Genomic DNA, 17,783 nt, shown 5'->3' on the forward strand with positions numbered 1-17,783 from the left:
GTTCTGCATAGCTCAGCCACAAGTGTTACTGCACACCACCAGCCAACCAAAACCACTCTTTGCTTCCATTCTTCCCGTCATTTCTTTCCAAAGAATTTTCATGTACCACCTCACAAACATCCATCTGCATAACTTACAACAGCAACTTGCAACCACAAATGAAGGCACATAATTCATTTATATTTCACATCATTAAGAGGGGTATTAGAAATGCAAACAGTAAATAATATAATAACATTCAGCTTTTTCATGCCCTGTGAACTAACAAGTGATGGAACATTGTGAAAGCCTGAGTCAATGGGAAACTTGTTTGTTAGGATGGATTTGAAGCGTGAGGAAGACAGGAGTTACATAAAATGAAAACAACTGGAAAAGGATGCATGATTCCAGCACAGAGATTCTGTTTAAATATTCCCCAACAAGATAGTTAAACTGACAAAACTTTCTCCATGAAACTCCAATCTGAAATGTATGAACCCCAGCTCAAGGTCTCCCCACAATGGCAAAAACCCTGCAAGAAATAACCATCTCTGCTGGAAGTAAGAGGGATGTGGGAGCTCAGGATTGGCTTGGATCAGGCCCACCTTCAATATGCAAATAGCTGAAAATTGCAGTTTAGAAGTACCCCCACTCTATTGAAAAGTCTTAGAGAAAGTGCTGGCTCCAAATCCTGCATACAGCTCCCATGAACTCCCACTGACACAGCTACAACTATAATGAGTAGGAACCTTTTATCTTCGAGCAGACATTTGACAGTCCAAGGACTGACAAGATTTGTCCAGGTACGAACCCATCTAATTCCATCTACTTCAAATTTCTGTCTACTTTTGGGAAGGGTCAGGAACTGAAATTTTGCAGCTGAGAAGCAAGAAGAAACATTATTTCCCTGGCATGTTTTATTATCTGGAGAACACATACTGTCAGAGACCGCATCAGGAAGTTCAGATCAGCTGAACCCACCAGAGTCAGTGATGTGCAGGTACCACAGCAACATCTGCTCAGCCCAGAGGGGACTGGCTTCCCAAAGGCTTTAGAAGGTACATGGGCAACAAAATATTCAGCAATCACTGACTTCTTTTGAAAGCCTCTGAGGAAATGGAGAAGCAGCTTGTGAAAAGCCAATATTCATCAGGAAAGTCCTGATGAACTGAACAAACTTGACTATGGCTCCCATGTATGTATTTATGCACAGTACAACAGTGAAATAAAACCATTTCAGGAGACACCTAGAGGATATTAACAAGTCATGAGAAATGACTCACAAAAGTCACCCCATCTAGCTTGGCACAGATGGCTTTGATGGGATTAAATACGATCAGATCACAAACCAAGTTTTATCATAAATAACAAGCATAAGTGAGGAAGCATATCCTGGGCTCTGCAGAAATCAGCTGATTCTGGGTTTCACAAGAAAAGTCACAGCATCTGAGAAAAAAGCAGCAAAAATCCAGACCACTGGTATGAAATGCACCAAAAGCATCACCAAAACAGAGTTCTACAATGATGCCAAATTACAGCAAAGCACCTAGGACACTGGTGCCTAGTTCTGAGCTGTCACTTCAAAAGGCTCAGAGTAAACCTGGATACATTGCAGACATCAAGGACAAAAAAAACCTCTAAGACAACACTGGCAGCAAATAACCTAAGGAGTATGTCAGGACATGCAGCAGAGACAGCAGTGAGGGTGCAGAAGAAGAGAATTGAATTGTTTCTGCTCCATCAGAGATACTACAGACCACTGCTGGGACACAAAGCCAGCCCAGGAAAGGGACAGAGCTCCTGTCCTTCAGAAATACTTCCTTCCCTTCAATAACATACAGGCAAAGAAAAGAGGTATTGATGGAGAGCACGGAGCACTTTTGCACACAAGTGACAGTGGGGCCAACTCAAAGACCTAAGTCACACTTCTGCTTGGCTTTAGCATTTGGGGCTGACTTCTTAAATTCTTCCTGCCCCAATTTACCCATAGTGTTGGACACCCATCAACATCACAGCAGAGACAGGCCAACTCTCCAGTAATCCTGCTCCCAAGTCCAGCCCCATCACAACATTCTCTGATACCAACACAAACAGGCTCTTCCCTACTTAGGTCGCTATAACACAAGCAAACAAAACATTCACAGTAGTGCTATAGCTCTGAAGATGTCTGTGCCAAAGAAGAAAAGCTCACTTATTTCAGAGCCATTTGTATGCAGACACTTCTTCTGATTTGCTTTTGAAGCACGGATCCTGAATTCAGCATTCCTATTGCAGGGGAAGCACACAGCATTTGCAGAAAGAGGGAATGCAGCTGATCACAACGATACAGCAATTATACTGCAAGAAGAGATCAGAGGAAACATATATAAGGCTGCAATGTTAACACAGCAGTTACTCCCAAAATCCAAGTCCCAGCAAAAACATTGTTCCTTTAAGCAAGTATTGAAGGAGTTAAAATTCATTGCACTTCTTATTTCTCTTTTTGCACATATTATCCAATGCATTAAAGGGAGGAGTGTGAGGATGTTACACTTCATTTCAAGCATCCTTGATCTTTACTTCACTGTCTCATTTGCTCTAAAAGCTGCTTCTGATTTCCCCAAGGCAGTCACAGCACCTGGGAGAAAGCAACAAAAAGCAGGGAAAGGACTAAAGGCTTTACATTGACTTCCAGGGCAGCCTCTCCTCTACATGAGCTGCAGTTACAATACACAATACAGTTTATTCTCAAGAGGGGTAACCCACACTTCTATTCTTAAGCCCAAAACAGCTTTAGATTCCTCTAAAGCTTAAAGCCTAAGCCTGTGGTAGACAAAAGGCATCGAAACTCTTTTCTGTGGAATGCCTGCTTCAGAAACACAAATAACAAAAACCCACAGAGCACTGGAAACCTTGTCCCTAGAGGTCTAGAATGACCAAATCCAAGAGTTCTTGAATGGGTCGAAAAAATCAGAAGATTGAAGTCACAGTATTTTGTATGCATTTTTGAAACTACAAAGAAATGTTCTTTGTATTCCCTGTTGTTTGAATCTTAAGGACCCCATCATAATGCTTTGCTTTTGAAATGTTTTGGGGGGTTTTGTGGTTTCTTTTTCTTTGCAAAGGAAGTCTGCCAAAAGTGATGAAATCACCAATGTTAGCAACTGTGATTACAGGTCATCCTGCCTTCTTGACTCTTGCCTTTCATCCATTAGATGTCCGATTCCCAATATACTTGATAAATGCAACAGCTGCTAAATCAATCCAGATACCTATTTTCAAAGTGATCACACTAAATCTGATGAGAAAGAATCAGAGAAGGTAGCACTTTGAGCAGTACTAAATTTTCCTGCTGTCTTCACCCTTGCCTCCCTGCCCAGCCTTGTCTACAGGACATCTTTGCACAGAGCAAGCCAGAGGGATGGAAAGGATTGTAAAAACAGCACAGGCTCTATGCTTTTCTACTCTCCTAATCCTATTGTGGGTGACTGGGACCTGTTCTTTTAGGATGACTAGTGAAGTCTGAAGGCTGCTCTGTCATTTATTCAGCAACAACCCAAAGCTGCAGCAAAGGATTAGCCTTGTATTAGCTGTAGTGACTATGTTTTTTCCTTTCACCACATCTACTTTGCCCTGTTTCATATGTAGGAGGGGAAAAAAATAAATATATATATATATATATATATCCACAAAAGCTAATATTTAACTTTGACACCCAGAGACACGTGGGGGTGACTTACACCATCATCTGGGCCATATTGCATCTGCAATGCAGGTAACAACAGCTGTACCATCTGGCCCATAGTACGCACGCTAGCATATAAACATTGATATAATCAAAACTAATGATAAGCTGAAGTTTTCAAGCCAACAAGCAGTGTCTGCAAATGCTCAATACAAAATGAATTCTTGGGTTCCTCTCTGCAGCACCGGTTTCCTGAGGCATGAATCCAATCACTGAAGGCTAAACAGGACTTATGCAAGGCTAGGACATTTTCAAGAGATGTCCACATGAAAATGCCCCAATAGCAGCACGCTGGTTTCCCAACAAGCCCAAAGAAGGATGCTTCCAGTTACATCCAAGCAGAGATGAGCTCCTGCAACTCTCTTCTAACAAAAAGCAGGCTGAGCGCACACTGCTCAAAGTCCCCCAAAAAGCACACAAAACCATACAAACCATGACATTCACCTCTCCAGAGCCACCATCACAGCTGGCAGGGATCAGAACAGGGCTTGCAAAGTCATAGTGAACGCAAATACCGTACTTCCTGTAACCCCTGCTTAAGCTGCCTGTTCACAGCTGAAGTGTTAGGAGTTGAGCACTGTCATCAGAGAGGGGAAAGAGGCCCGACTGTTTCTTCCTTTGTGTACCACAGGTACAGCAATTGCACTTCCAGACAGCAGAGGATGTGGGGATGGATAGCCCCTTAGATTCCCCTGAAGGCACTGATCTCCAGTGACCGCTTTTAAATTGATTCTGTGCATGACTGTCATGCAGAATCCTTTACTCATCTTCCATTCATTTCCCTCTGCTTTCTTTATCCCCACATACTGCGCTGAGTCTTCCCACAGCCAAGAAATAGGTACATAGAACTAGTTGGGGGTGCTCAGTTTGCCCCCACACTTCATGCAAAAGCCAACACTGATTCAGTTTTCCCATGAGAGGCAAGCCCTGCCTTCAGCACTACCCTACAAAGCATCCCTGCAGGCCAGAGCTCAGCTAACAATGTTAGCCAGCACCCAAACAGGAGAGAGAACCCACCCCAAAGCTGCCTAGCTACCATCATATTTGTCTTCTGAGTCTTTCATGCTCCACTCATCTCTACTTGTTAACACAACCTTGGACCTATCTCCTCTTCTTGTGGATACTGGAAGGGGTTGGCTGCAACCCACTGCTAGGCAAAAAATGGGCCTGATTTATACAGAGACAAGGAGCATAGATCTGCTTTGCTGTCAGTTTTCCTCTTCAGTGTAACTGGCAGTCAGAGCCAGAGTCATACAAAGAAGGCCAAGTCATAAATATGATTTACTGGAAAACCCCATGAACCCAATTCTTCCATATGGAGAAGCAAAAAGGCACCCATTGACACAACTATGTATTGGTAGACTGATGCAAAACACTAAGCTTTCATTCTATGAGCTTGAGAAAGTGCTGTTATGAAATGCTAACCACTGCATTAGTCTCCTTCCTCGCAACCTTTCCTGCTCCAGAGCATAGCCTAGCAGAAGAGCAGCCATATACTTGAACCAAAAGTCTGTTTCTAAGATGCAACTGGCAACTTAAGAAAGGTTTTCTTTTCACAGTTTCATCAGCAGGCACCAAGAATAGAGACAGGATGAGCAGAGTAAAGAATAAATGAATTGAATCTTGCAAAGTCCCAGAGAACACATACCTAACCCTGGGTTCAACTGTAAGAAATATTAGAGGGCCAAATCTTTTAATGCCTTGTACCCAGTGGAGTAAGACAGATAAACACATGCCCCAGTGCCAAGTGGATGCGAAATGCTGCCAAATTAGAGGCAAAGGAACATTTTGAGTCGGCCCAGCATTGGTGTGAATGATAAACCAAGGTGCATAAGAATGTAAAACAATCAGGCTCTAGGAGCCTTCTTCAGATGCACAAAGAATTCATCAGAAGGAAAAAGGTTTAAAACTTTAAGCACAGAGCTCCTGGGAATGTAGTTGTTTTGTCTATAGAAGAACAGAGCTGTCAGAAGCTAATATGTTTTCAATTTGTGAAATCCATGCTATTGGAGCAATCCTCACTGGGTACCTTTTATTTACTTCTTCTTGGCAAAGTCCAATTACCGAGAAGCTCCATGAGTGATGCTCCTGGCCATCCCAGGTGACAGCCAGCTCTGCTTGTGAAAGAAGCAGCTTTTGGGGCTTTTGTGGATGGATCCATTTTAGGCTTCTATGTTTGTCCAAAGAAAAGAAAAGCTCTACACATCCTGGGAGAAATCACGCTTAAGTAAGCTTTCTACATAGAGAAACTGCAAAGCGCTATTATTTAGAAACATTTCCTTAACAGTACACCCACAAACAACACTGAGACTGCTAATGTGCCCCTCATGCTCCACTGCAGTCTCCTAGGTTTTCCAGCAGATTCCTGCTCCTTCCCTTTCTTCTTCTTTCTCTCTCCCTTTTCTTATAGGGCAGAAATGACCAATACAGAAAGGGAGACCCGCACCACAAAGCTGCACAGAGCAGTAAGTGAATTGGCACAGAGAAGCACTTGACATTTTTAGTGTATATAAATATATAAAGGGGGAGTGTCACGAGGATGGAGCCAGGCTCTTCTCAGTGGCAAACAATGATAGGACAAGGGGCAATGGGTACAAACTGGAACACAAGAGGTTCCACTCAAACTTGAGAAGAAACTTCTTCTCAGTGAGGGTGACGGAACACTGGAACAGGCTGCCCAGGGAGGTTGTGGAGTCTCCTTCTCTGGAGACATTCAAAACCCGCCTGGACACGTTCCTGTGTAACCTTATCTAGGTGTTCCTGCTCCGGCAGGGGGATTGGACTAGATGATCTTTTGAGGTCCCTTCCAATCTCTAACGTACTGTGATACTGTGACCCCCATGGCAACCGTCAGGCCACCTCGGCATTAACAGCATCATGTTGTAATTTGAGTTGTTCAAAAGCATTACTCCAAAACACGTGAATTCTCTGCCTCCCCAGACCACAGAGCTGACTCTTCCCTCCCTTCCCAGCACCTTGTTTTGTTCACAGCTCATCCTGCCAGCGGAGACGTGTTCAGAAACAAAATCGAGTCTCCGCGGTGCTGGTGATGCACGCAATTCACATCTGCTGAGCAGAAACTTCTCCCGTGCTGCTCCTATGATCTCAGGGAGGTCATGTCAGCCACACACCTGCAACCTGTTTAACACAAGGATTGCTAGCACAGAGCATCAGTACTTGTCCCTACTGCAGCCTAGGAGACATCTACAAGCTCTCCCTGGCTTTAGGTCTCTGCTGAAGAAGAGATGCACAGGGCTCACACTAAGTGGGTTGGTCTGCTGAGGGGACTGGAGAGCCCCTGCCCTGCTACAATGGGGAAGAGTAAGAAAAGGAAGAGGAGGACTGGAAGTGGCTGCCAAGCTCCAACATCAGCCTTGGGACAGCAGGAACCACTCTGACCTCCAGCCCTAAGCCTTTCAGACAGGCCTCCAAAAGCCAAATGTTATACAAGAAACCCTTGTAGCTCCTCATTTCCCAACACTGGAGTGCCTGCGCAAGTCTCAGCAAAGCAGTAGGATGGTGAAGAGTGCTGCTTTTTCCTTCTTTCTTGGCACATCTGGAGATGAGGGGAGGTTTGTTGCTTCAAGCACATGTGAAGGGATCCCAGTGCACAAGAGAAGGCAGTCCCAGGCCACAGCAGATGCTAAGGGCATCTCCTCTCAGTTTCAGAAGAAGAAAGGCTAATCCAAGAGAGTTTAAAGAAACCTGTGGTTTAAAGTGTCTGCTGCCTACTGGCCACAGCTGCTCTGGCCCAAAGATCAATTGGCTGAAACGTCCCTCCACTCCCTGCCAAGAGGGAGTACAAACAAAGGGGAGCATTTGGTCCTCAGCTCATCATCCCTTCCTACCTGCCCCAAATCCACTTTTATAGAGCTAACCATCAGCATCACTTCCCTCTAGCCAAAGCTGTATTAAAAATACACACATGCACATCTGGTGCCTTTTCTGAGTGCTGCAGAAGGATGCTTTCTGAGAAGCCACAATATTGGCTTTATTCCCAGCTATCACTCTTTTATCCCCTTTTTACTTTCAATAGCTCTGTCATATATACAGGATTTTTTGATCTCTAGATGCAAAGAGAGCTAGCTGCATGCTAACAGGGACCAGCAACAAATAAGGGTGAGGGGAAAAAAATAAATACTCCTGGAAGGAAAGAGAAGGATGATGAACTCCAGTATACCCGAGAGGTTTAGAACTGAACTATGCTTGAACCCAAATATTTGATTTTTCCAGAAGCAGTGCTGTATCAAAGACTGCTCCTCACATCCACAGTCATTCAGCATCTGAAACCACTTCTGTGACAGCAGCTCCCTTGGGAAGGTTCTCCCCACACAGTGCTCAGACACCTCCACTTCTGGACATAGACAAGACCTGGTGGATGCTTCTAACCCATCTGCCTGAACAACTACCGTCATCACCCCTGCTCTCCAGAGCTCATTGCTGGTTTTTCCCAACTATGTGACCTGATCCTATTGCCTCTAATGGCTGCACACATGGAGCTCACTTCTATTAGGCTCCCCATGGAGATACAGGGCATTATTCATTAATTCTTACTCACCATTTGATGAAAGCATGAATGAGAACACTTCAGATTCTATTTGACGCAAATGAAATTTGAATCCAAAGAAGCAAAGAGGCAAACATTTACACTTAAACTTCTCTTTTGAGTGCCATCTCCTGCTGTCTCAGGACAGAAGGAATAGCATATGACCTCTAAATGTATGGGAAATAAGGCAATATGGCCAATGTTACAAATACAAAGCACATCCTGCAGCTGATGAGACCTTATTTCAAGACATTATTTGAAGCCAGGGTTTACTATGGAATGCCTTCAGAGTTAGTAGTTTATTTTGGAGATTGTTCCACTAGCATAAAACACAAACTAAGGACCAAACAACAGACTGCATCTTCAAAATATATCTACATATTTAAACATATATATTTTAAATGAATCTCTTTTTCATTTCAGTGAGTCTGGTAAAGAGAACAGAGTAAAAGCCCTGAAATCCTCTACTAGAGTTTGCAACAAGATCAGCTTGAGTACCAGCAATTCAAAAGTCATCAATTCGAAATGCCAGTGTGATTGCGACTGCTCCAGGGCAGTCACCCACTGCACCGAGTTGGCCTACCACAGATAACACAGCATTGTACCTTTCACATCTCCCACTCATCTTTGCCATGAAAGGGAGCTAGTGCTGATTCTGATAAAATTGCATTTAGAAATGCTAAATTGCAGGCCATCTTATGCTAGCAACTGCACAAGCACTATTAGTTTGCTTATTACCTGCTACATGGAAGCTGTTGGGACCCACTGACCAGGAGGCAGGGGTAGACCAGTGCTGCCAGAGTTCATTCCAGCACCAGGCACAGGCCACATGCAAAAGCTTCAACCTGCTTTTCATGTTCTCACCATATAAAACAGCAGTCCATTTATTTAGGAGGAAAAAACCCAGGGTTTTTATCAAAATCATAATAAGTTAATACTTCTTATACTGTTCAGTGAAAGCAAGACAGTGATTTACTTCCAAAAAGTTTTTAGTGATTTAATATTCAAAAGTTTTGATATTTTTGTTGCACAGGTCAATGGGAAAGCCATTAACAATTCTGCATACACCTTGTAAGAAAGGCTGCCCGCATCCCAGCTCAGACAGAGCGTAGCCTGATAAAAAGGCTTAATACATAAATGCTTGTTTGTGTTTGGAAAGTTCCTGGAGCTTAGCCAAACGTTCAGTGTGCTGAGGAAATGCAGAGAGACAAGGGCCTGCTTTTAAAGCAATGCTTGTCTGCAGCTCTGTATTATCCTGAGTGACATTCTGTCCAAGTACAGTAATAACACACATCCTTGCCTGCCACTGAAAGCAAAGCCAGATTTTAATACCCGATGGGAATGTTCTTGCTTTTGGGAGTATCCAGACCTGGGAAAAAAAGAAAACCAAAAACATTCTGCTTATAAAAATTCTGATTTCTTCACATAGAAATGAACTGGTTTCCAACCACAAAAGCCTTTCAGATAGGGGGTGTAATCTCCAAGCTGCTGCCACGAGTCTTCCAGTAATACCTGTAATTTACACAGAGATGTTTTGCCACAGATTACAAGGAGGCAGAGCACTTATTGCTCTAACTTCAAGAAGCACGGAGCAGGGCAGTGATTTCTACCCAAATTCATTCAGCAGGTCAGGACCAAGAAGACCTCCAGCCTCCCAAGTTCCTGCAGACCTGAGACACAGGGATACAGCTACACCACCTGTAAGTCAACCACTCTCATCCCAAACCAGGGAGAAACTCTAAACACCCTGTTTACATGTGTTTGGCTTTTACTGAAGACAATGAAATGCAAGTACAGGAGGAAGGCTTGACCGACCTGCTGAGCTAAGTTCACATGCACATCCAAACAACAAACCAGGCAATAACATTGAAATATAGTATCTATTTTTTATCCTGCTTCCTTTGCCTCTCTGGTCAAGGGATGCTAGGATTTAGGGACAGGTCAAGAGACAAGCCAGGAAGATACATGTCTCAGGAGAAACCCATAGCTGGAATTGCCAATTATTCGGAGCCATGCCATCAATAAACTCCCAAGTAGTAATGATTTTCTCCCCAGGGTGACAGGCAGGTGCTTCTGGCAAGTGACAGCAAACTCATCGCTTCCCATTGTAAAAAAGTTACCCTAAAAACATGCTTATACCTGCCTGAACAGTTGTACGTGTGAAAGGAAGAACTATGGTAAATGCTTCCTATTGCAAACAGCCTCTTTCAACACCATGGATAAGAGTGCTACATTTGCTGTTAGAGAGATCCCCTCGAGGTCCAGAGCACTGCTTGATCAATCTGACCCTGAAGAGCAGCTCTGAGCTGGCTTCTACTATTTAACAGGGCTGAATTTCCTTAAGGGCTCTTTCTAGAGTACGGTAGGAAAGTGATAGAGGGAGGAGTAACAGGTCTGTAAGATCAGGAGTGGAAAGGTAGTCAAGAGGGAAACTACTCCCAGATTAGTGAATGGGGATGAGGGGTGGAATTGGATGAAATCATCAGGCAGTGTGTCTAACAAATTAAATAAAGTGCTTTTTTACACGGTTACTTTATAGAAATCCCCGAGACAAGTTATTGCACAAGACAAAGGTGTTTAAAAGGATTTAATAAAGGACTAGACAAAGTCATGAAGACTTAGCACCTAAGGATATGACTTGAAAGCCTCTAAACAAAAAAAACTGCCAAAAAGGTTTATCTGAGACAGGCTCAATGTCTATTTATTTCTCATGCTTTTTTAATACACACCTGCCACTAGACAGGCTTTGGCCAACCAAGTGATGGCTACTTCCATGCTGTCCTTAGCAGTGAGCAAGGGCAGAGGACAGCAGGAAAACAAGCCACTGCAAGGGAAGACTGCAGGATCCAGTCCTTCATGCACACATTGGCCTCCAGACAGCAGGACCACTGACCCATTTTCTCCTAGAACACTGTTGTGGAGCTTTCTTTGCTTTTCAGAGAAAGGGGTTTTAATTTTGCCTGCCCATGGAGTCACTGTCTCACATGTACATGCCCAGAGGCCAGTCCCATCATAGCTCATAAGATGACTTGCAGATGAATCAGAGCTGTCCTCTGATGGTTTTCATACCATTGCTTAGATTATTCTTATTAAGTGAAAGAAGACACTTTAAGGTCTTTTTCTCTTCTTATTAAAGATTCTGTCACAGGAATTACTTGTCGCCACAGGTTTAATCTTCTGCATAGTCCAGCTTTCACGTGTTTGCATTCATGAGATGGGGACAGGACATGTGGAGGAAATTGGACCAAATTAACCTGCTCCCATGACGATCCACAATAATAACAAAAGTGGAAAATGGCAGAGAATTAAAGTGTTCTTGACAAAAACTGTAATGACCTCCAAGAACGCCTCTAAAGTAACTGTCCAAGTAATAGTTTCCAAGTGCAATTTCAAGGATATGCTACGCAAACTCCCCTTGCAGAATTTCAAACTACCAGTTAACAAGCCTGAAGAAAGAATGAGTGAGAGGAAGAAGTAATCAATATTATAATTAGCAACACAGTAATCTGAAACAGGGTGATTGGGTTAAATAAGGACAGGTAGATTGGATCAGGGAAAACTCTAAACAGACGATCTTAAATCTGATTTGGTTTTAGCTTTGGGAAAGAAAACAGAAATTGGCTGTACTACAACAGGCTGTACTACAACAGGCTGTACTACAACAGGCTGTACTACAACAGGCTGTACTACAACAGGCTGTACTACAACAGGCTGTACTACAACAGGCTGTACTACAACAGGCTGTACTACAACAGGCTGTACTACAACAGGCTGTACTACAACAGGCTGTACTACAACAGGCTGTACTACAACAGGCTGTACTACAACAGGCTGTACTACAACAGGCTGTACTACAACAGGCTGTACTACAACAGGCTGTACTACAACAGGCTGTACTACAACAGGCTGTACTACAACAGGCTGTACTACAACAGGCTGTACTACAACAGGCTGTACTACAACAGGCTGCCCTGCTCTGTTTCAAACTCAAAATAATAATAAAGTGGAAAAAAATGCACCCAAACAACAAGCCGCAAACCAAACTGATTTTAGATAGGGTAGCCTTAATTAGCCCCCAAGCAGAGACAGCATCAATCGGAGTCAAGGCAGAATTAGAATGAAGGGCCATCTGAGCCTGGGCCTGTCCTCTGAATAAAAAGGTTGCCTAAAGTAAAGTATTTCCAGTGAGTGAAGAAAGAGGCTGTATGCTGCATTTTCCCTTTCAAAGGTGGCTGAGGTAGACAGGGTTATGTTTTCCAGGGATTAATAAAGGAGAGAAAAAGGAAAACCTTGTTGTTATCCATGTAACAATGGCTGTGGCACTGCCTAAATGTTCCTGCTCAGAATTGTTGTTTCTGAAAATGGTGTCAGTTGCCATCACATCAAAGAAGGAATTCAGGAGGTTGTCCTTGAATCATAAAAAGAGACCAAAATGTCATTGTGAGGATAATGCTGTGTTCTGACACACCAGCCACAGGCTGCATCTAGGTAACATAAAAGCACCTTGGCCATATCAATGCATAGCTGATCACAGTTCACGGAAGGTAGAAATATACAGAAATATCAGTTATTCCTTCAGATAAAACCAAGTAATGATACAGGGCTGTCATAATACACTGCTCCTTAATCTAGCGAAACTCTGTGAGAAGAAAGAAACTAATCCTTAGAGGATTTCCACTAAGTATAAACAATAATATATTACTTAAGGGCTTAATACAGCTATACTGAGAAATAAACCTCTGAAACGTAGTGCTACTGAGGCTCCCAAATTCCAGTGCAGTACAGTGAGCACTTCATATGGGATTCTTCTGTCCAACTTCAAATACTAGAAACATGAATATTTACATATGAAAATCCATTTAGACTCCCTACATGAAGAGCTAGATACTTCTGGAGAGAAATCCCTTTCATTCTATTACAGATGGATGGAATAAGCAGCACTGCAGATGAGTAATGCTAAAGCTAGATTCCATTTCACCAGTCTACAAAAACTGGAAACTAGTTCTGTGGCCAAGACAGAGTTTTCTTACACGAATTTCTTCACATAAAAAAAGACTAAGAAAGCCTTGGCACCAATTAAAAAAATACAGCATCAAGATAGTTGCCAAATCCAGAGGGCCACGAGGATGATCAGGGACTGGAGCACCTCCCATATGAAGATCGGCTGAGAAAGTTGGGGCTGTTCAGCCTCGAGAAGGCTGCGTGGAGACCTCATAGCAGCCTTCCAGTATCTGAAGGGGGCCTATAGGGATGCTGGGGAGGGACTCTTCATTAGGGACTGTAGTAATGGGTTAAAACTTAAACAGGGGAAGTTTAGATTGGATATAAGGAGGAAATTCTTTCCTGTTAGGGAGGTGAGGCATTGGAATGGGTTGCCCAGGGAGGCTGTGAATGTTCCATCCCTGGCAGTGTTCAAGGCCAGGTTGGACAAAGCCTTAGGTGATATGGTTTAGTGTGCCGTGTCCCTGCCCATGGCAGGGGGGTTGGAACTTGATGATCTTAAGGTCCTTTCCAACCCTAACTATTCTATGATTCTAAGTCATTCTCATCACACAGAGTGAACCAAATTCTTCTTTCAGACAATATCAGCCAACATCAGCAGAAGTGAGCCCAAGGGCATTGTATAAAGGAACACTGCCTAAACTTCCATTTCTTTCTTTAGATACATCTCAGTCCCCAACCCAAACAATAAATCTCTGTTTTAGGAGCCAGTCTGTGGAGCACAGTTGCAGTCAAAGCTATTGTTGCCAAATGAAAGCAGCAGGCAGATGACCGTTAGAGCCCTTTTGTTAAACTGTTCCTTTGATAAAAGTTAAGTTGGCTTCAAGGCAAAACCCAAGACACAGAAGCAAGCAAAAGTCTGAAAGGCATTTGGATCTCAGTGCTAATAACCCTAAAACAGGTGAGACCATAGCATAAAATAGAAGAAAGTCTGAGGCACAAAATGCAGTGAAGATATTCAAGGGTCACTTCCTCCAGGCTCAGTGCATGTCAGGATGCTGATGAGTTCAGTGTGTGTCCTATACTCTTCCCAATTTGTTCAAGCTGATTTTGGTAAAAGTGCAAGGGATGAAAGCCCTGCAATTTAAATAGACCTTTCTGACTGTCAGTTAGATTGATTGCAGTTTCCTGCAAACAATACATTTTTAAATAGTTCTTTATGGAGTTTATTTTACTCCCAACATCATCCCCTATTATAAAAACCTCATAACGAATGCAATCACATTTCTATTCACTGCCTTTCCAAAGTCTTCCTCCCTCCCTTTTCTCTGGCCACCTGTTAGCTCTTTCTTCTCTAAATTTAACTCCCTCAGCTTTGTTTGGTAACCTTTTCCTCATGTCCCCATTACCCGAATTCTGCTCCTGCTGTGGTAAAGCTGGTGGGGAGCTGGATCTGGGTTATTTTGGAAATGGGCGGTAATGACTCAGTCCATCAGTACAAGTTTATTTATGGATGTTTTTTCCTTGAATAAATAAGGAAAAAAACTAAAAAATTCAAGGTCTCTACCACCTTTTACAGGACATTCACAGCATAAAGATGACATTGGAGTGAAGTGAGGATCTCAAAATACATCTCATTTTTGGTTATCTATTATATTGCCCAAGTAGTAAAAAGGCACTGGGTAGTCTTTTACCGCTGTGAAAGGTAAATATAGGCGCAGTGGAATTGTAACTCATTTGTTCAGTGCTCGTTCAGTGCTGATGCAAATGATTGTGGAGATACTGTGGCCAGCACAAAGGCACAGTCTCAGCTGCCCAAGGCCACTGCATATAGCAGGGAACAGTCCTGTCCTCAAGCAATTCCCCCACTATGTCATGACATGGTGTTTAGGAAACTGCTTCCTTGAAGATGCACTTCCACTTCCCTAAAAGGATAGCGAGTAAATCCACATCACTAAGCACAGAATTCATTGCTCTAAACATTACAGTCTGTCATGCATTTTGCTCACAGCACTTGCCCAAACTTTGCTGCATAAACAGCAACTCTCTGTCAGAGTATTTCATTGACCCCATTACACAAAAACACCCACAATCCTTTGGAAAAGGAGAGAAGCTCCAGGTGCAGTAGCATGGTTCAGCCATCCTGACATCAGGGATGTAGGAGAAAACTGTAGGTAGCACGATCCCAATGGAAGGAATAATTGCAGCTTACTCCCACATTAACGTATGCTGTTCTGCAAGCCCTGCCCAATGGACTCTCCTGCAAACTCCCCTACTGCCCCAATAAACCTAACCTTGAGCGAGTACAATTTAAAAGAGTCTATGGAAACAGGCTGATGCACATCAAAACCACACAGTTAATGCACAGTGAGGTTACTAAATGAATGAATTTGGATGCAAGTAGAAAAACAAAAGCTGTATTTCATATACAGAGAGCCTGACAAACCCTGCTCCCACAAAGCACATACTGATGTTGAAAATACAGCGAGCTTGTGTTGGGACACAGAGAGGAGATACATTTAAAATGCCAAAGTTGCTGGCATGGCACCAGGCATTGGTTTAATTTCATTCTCATATTTGCACAGAGCCAAAATGAGTCATCTTCCCCATGAAATACGAATCTGTATACAACGCTAGCTGTTAATTACCTTTCCTGTCTCCATTAAGAAGAGTGAAGAGACAGCTTCAACCTCTCCCTGGGCGAGCATTGTGTTCTCTCGCTGTCTCCATCCCTTGCCAACAAATCTGCCGCTACAACTCAAGTGGCACTTGAAATATTCAGTCTAGCATTTCAACAACAGTATAATAACTGATAATTTGACAACAAGAAGCCATCTTTAGGAAAACTCAAGCCACTTGTAAATGCAGTAGAAACAAACAGAGGTATTTCTTCACCGAGCCTGCCCACAGGTTGGTAGTGATCACTCCAAGGCTGGAAGCAGTCATCTCCAGAGTATTTCTGGTTAGTATTGACTCCATTGAATCAAGAGGCTTACCCTTCATTTATTTACATGGCTATGCTTTCATGTACATAATGGTTTGAGAATAACAGGACTCAAAGGAGATGGTATCTGGCTACAGAGGGATTGCTCCAGACATCCTAGACCAAATACCACTGCCCAGCTCTGAAGAGGTCACTTCTACAGCTATGCTGTCACCTCAGTGACCAGGACACACACCTTGTACCACTCATATCTCCCAAACACTGTTGATATCAAGTAGTCCACTAAAATTCCACAAGTTTCTCATGTGCCTTTCTACCTACACATGAATGAGAAATATTGCAAGTGTTACAGCAATAAACAGTCAAACCCCCTGAACCTTCCGTGTTCCAAAAATTACTGTGGCTTCAGACATGAAAAGCAAAAGTTTAGTTCTGCTTGTTCTCTGGGCTTTCAGTCATATGGGAGACTCTCCGATTGCGCTCTCAAGACTTCCTGTGCAACAACGAAGGGCAGAAGAAATTCTTTTCAATACAAAAAGAATGCCTTTTTTAATACCCCTTTGAGGACCTTTATCAACAAAGTAAAATAACATAAGATTCAATATAGTCATAAGGAAAAAAAACCCATAACAATTAGGCAACACTGAAGTTGCTACTCATTTAGAATTGTAGCACAAATTCACTCCTATGCAAAGATAAATCAAGATCCATACAAGACTTAGCGCAGCAAGCCCTTGGGATACAAATAGATTAGTGTATTTGAGCTGAGCCTTCCCAGAAGGGTAAACCTCACCTTTATGTACACTGCAGCTGTTAAATAAAGATTTGAAGCAACTGGAAACATTGGAATTCTAAAAGCTCCAAATGCAGGAGGGGGAAAAAAGCAATATTCACTCCCATTGCTGTTCATATGTGCAATGTTTTATCCAGCCAGAACCACCTCTACCCAAAACCTCACAGCAACTTGCTAGCCCTTATCAAGTCTCACCCAACACCTCTAGATTAGAGAACACAACTAATGTGTATGTAATACTTTCTGTCACTACAGGAGAAGGTTGGTGTAGCTACTGCAAGGTACTGGATCATTTGCTTGTACCATGTCACAGGTCATTCTCTTAGTTCAGGCAAAAGGTCATTATAACAAACTGATGTTTTTCTTAACCCTGCTGCACTTGATTTACTTACTCCTTCATCTGAATAAGTAAATACAAACAGGGTTGATATCTTTATAGTATCTTCCCCACTGCAGAACCCTGAAGAACCAGCGACTCACTATATCAGGATATCCACTACTATGACAAGCCCTTGTTTTTGGTGGATTTATTACTTCATCATAGTATGTTGTGTATTGAGTAGAATAGCTCCAACCAAAACCAGTTCACTGCTCATCTGCTCTGTGGCTGATGGGGGAAAAGGTCTGAAAGTATTAAAAACAAACACACAAGAGGACTATCGCTATTTCTCATAGGCAGGGAAATTCCAGTTACCACCCGTGTCTTACCTAGGACACTAATAAAGGAAATTCTTGACCACTAGAGTAGCTTCATAAGAGTATCTAAAGAACAATGCATAAGACTGAATTTCAGCCTTGCAAGGTTAGTCATAGATAATTCATCTATGCGAAACATGCTGCCTTGTTTACTGCCGTC

The 17,783-nt window shown here is 42.8% G+C and overlaps 2 protein-coding genes across 2 annotated transcripts in view; one reads left to right on the forward strand and one right to left on the reverse strand.

Annotated features, from left to right (window-relative positions):
- The window catches only part of LOC133207274 (tubulin monoglycylase TTLL3-like), a 64,760-nt gene extending 52,515 nt beyond the window's left edge, over positions 1 to 12,245 (forward strand). The window contains exons 4-5 of the mRNA XM_061344035.1: positions 11,671 to 11,723; positions 11,846 to 12,245. Of these exons, the coding sequence (XP_061200019.1) occupies positions 11,671 to 11,723; positions 11,846 to 12,245 (453 nt within the window). The remainder of the gene's footprint in view (positions 1 to 11,670; positions 11,724 to 11,845) is intronic.
- Positions 1 to 17,783, reverse strand: part of SGCD (sarcoglycan delta) — a 525,277-nt gene that overhangs the window by 482,223 nt on the left and 25,271 nt on the right. The gene's annotated exons all lie outside the window — the stretch shown is intronic.

This window comes from Neopsephotus bourkii, unplaced genomic scaffold (genome assembly GCF_033783945.1).
Source record: "Neopsephotus bourkii isolate Nb327-2 ecotype Australia unplaced genomic scaffold, CSIRO-AGI_Nbou_v1 NB_1846, whole genome shotgun sequence".
Taxonomy (NCBI): Eukaryota; Metazoa; Chordata; class Aves; order Psittaciformes; family Psittacidae; genus Neopsephotus; species Neopsephotus bourkii.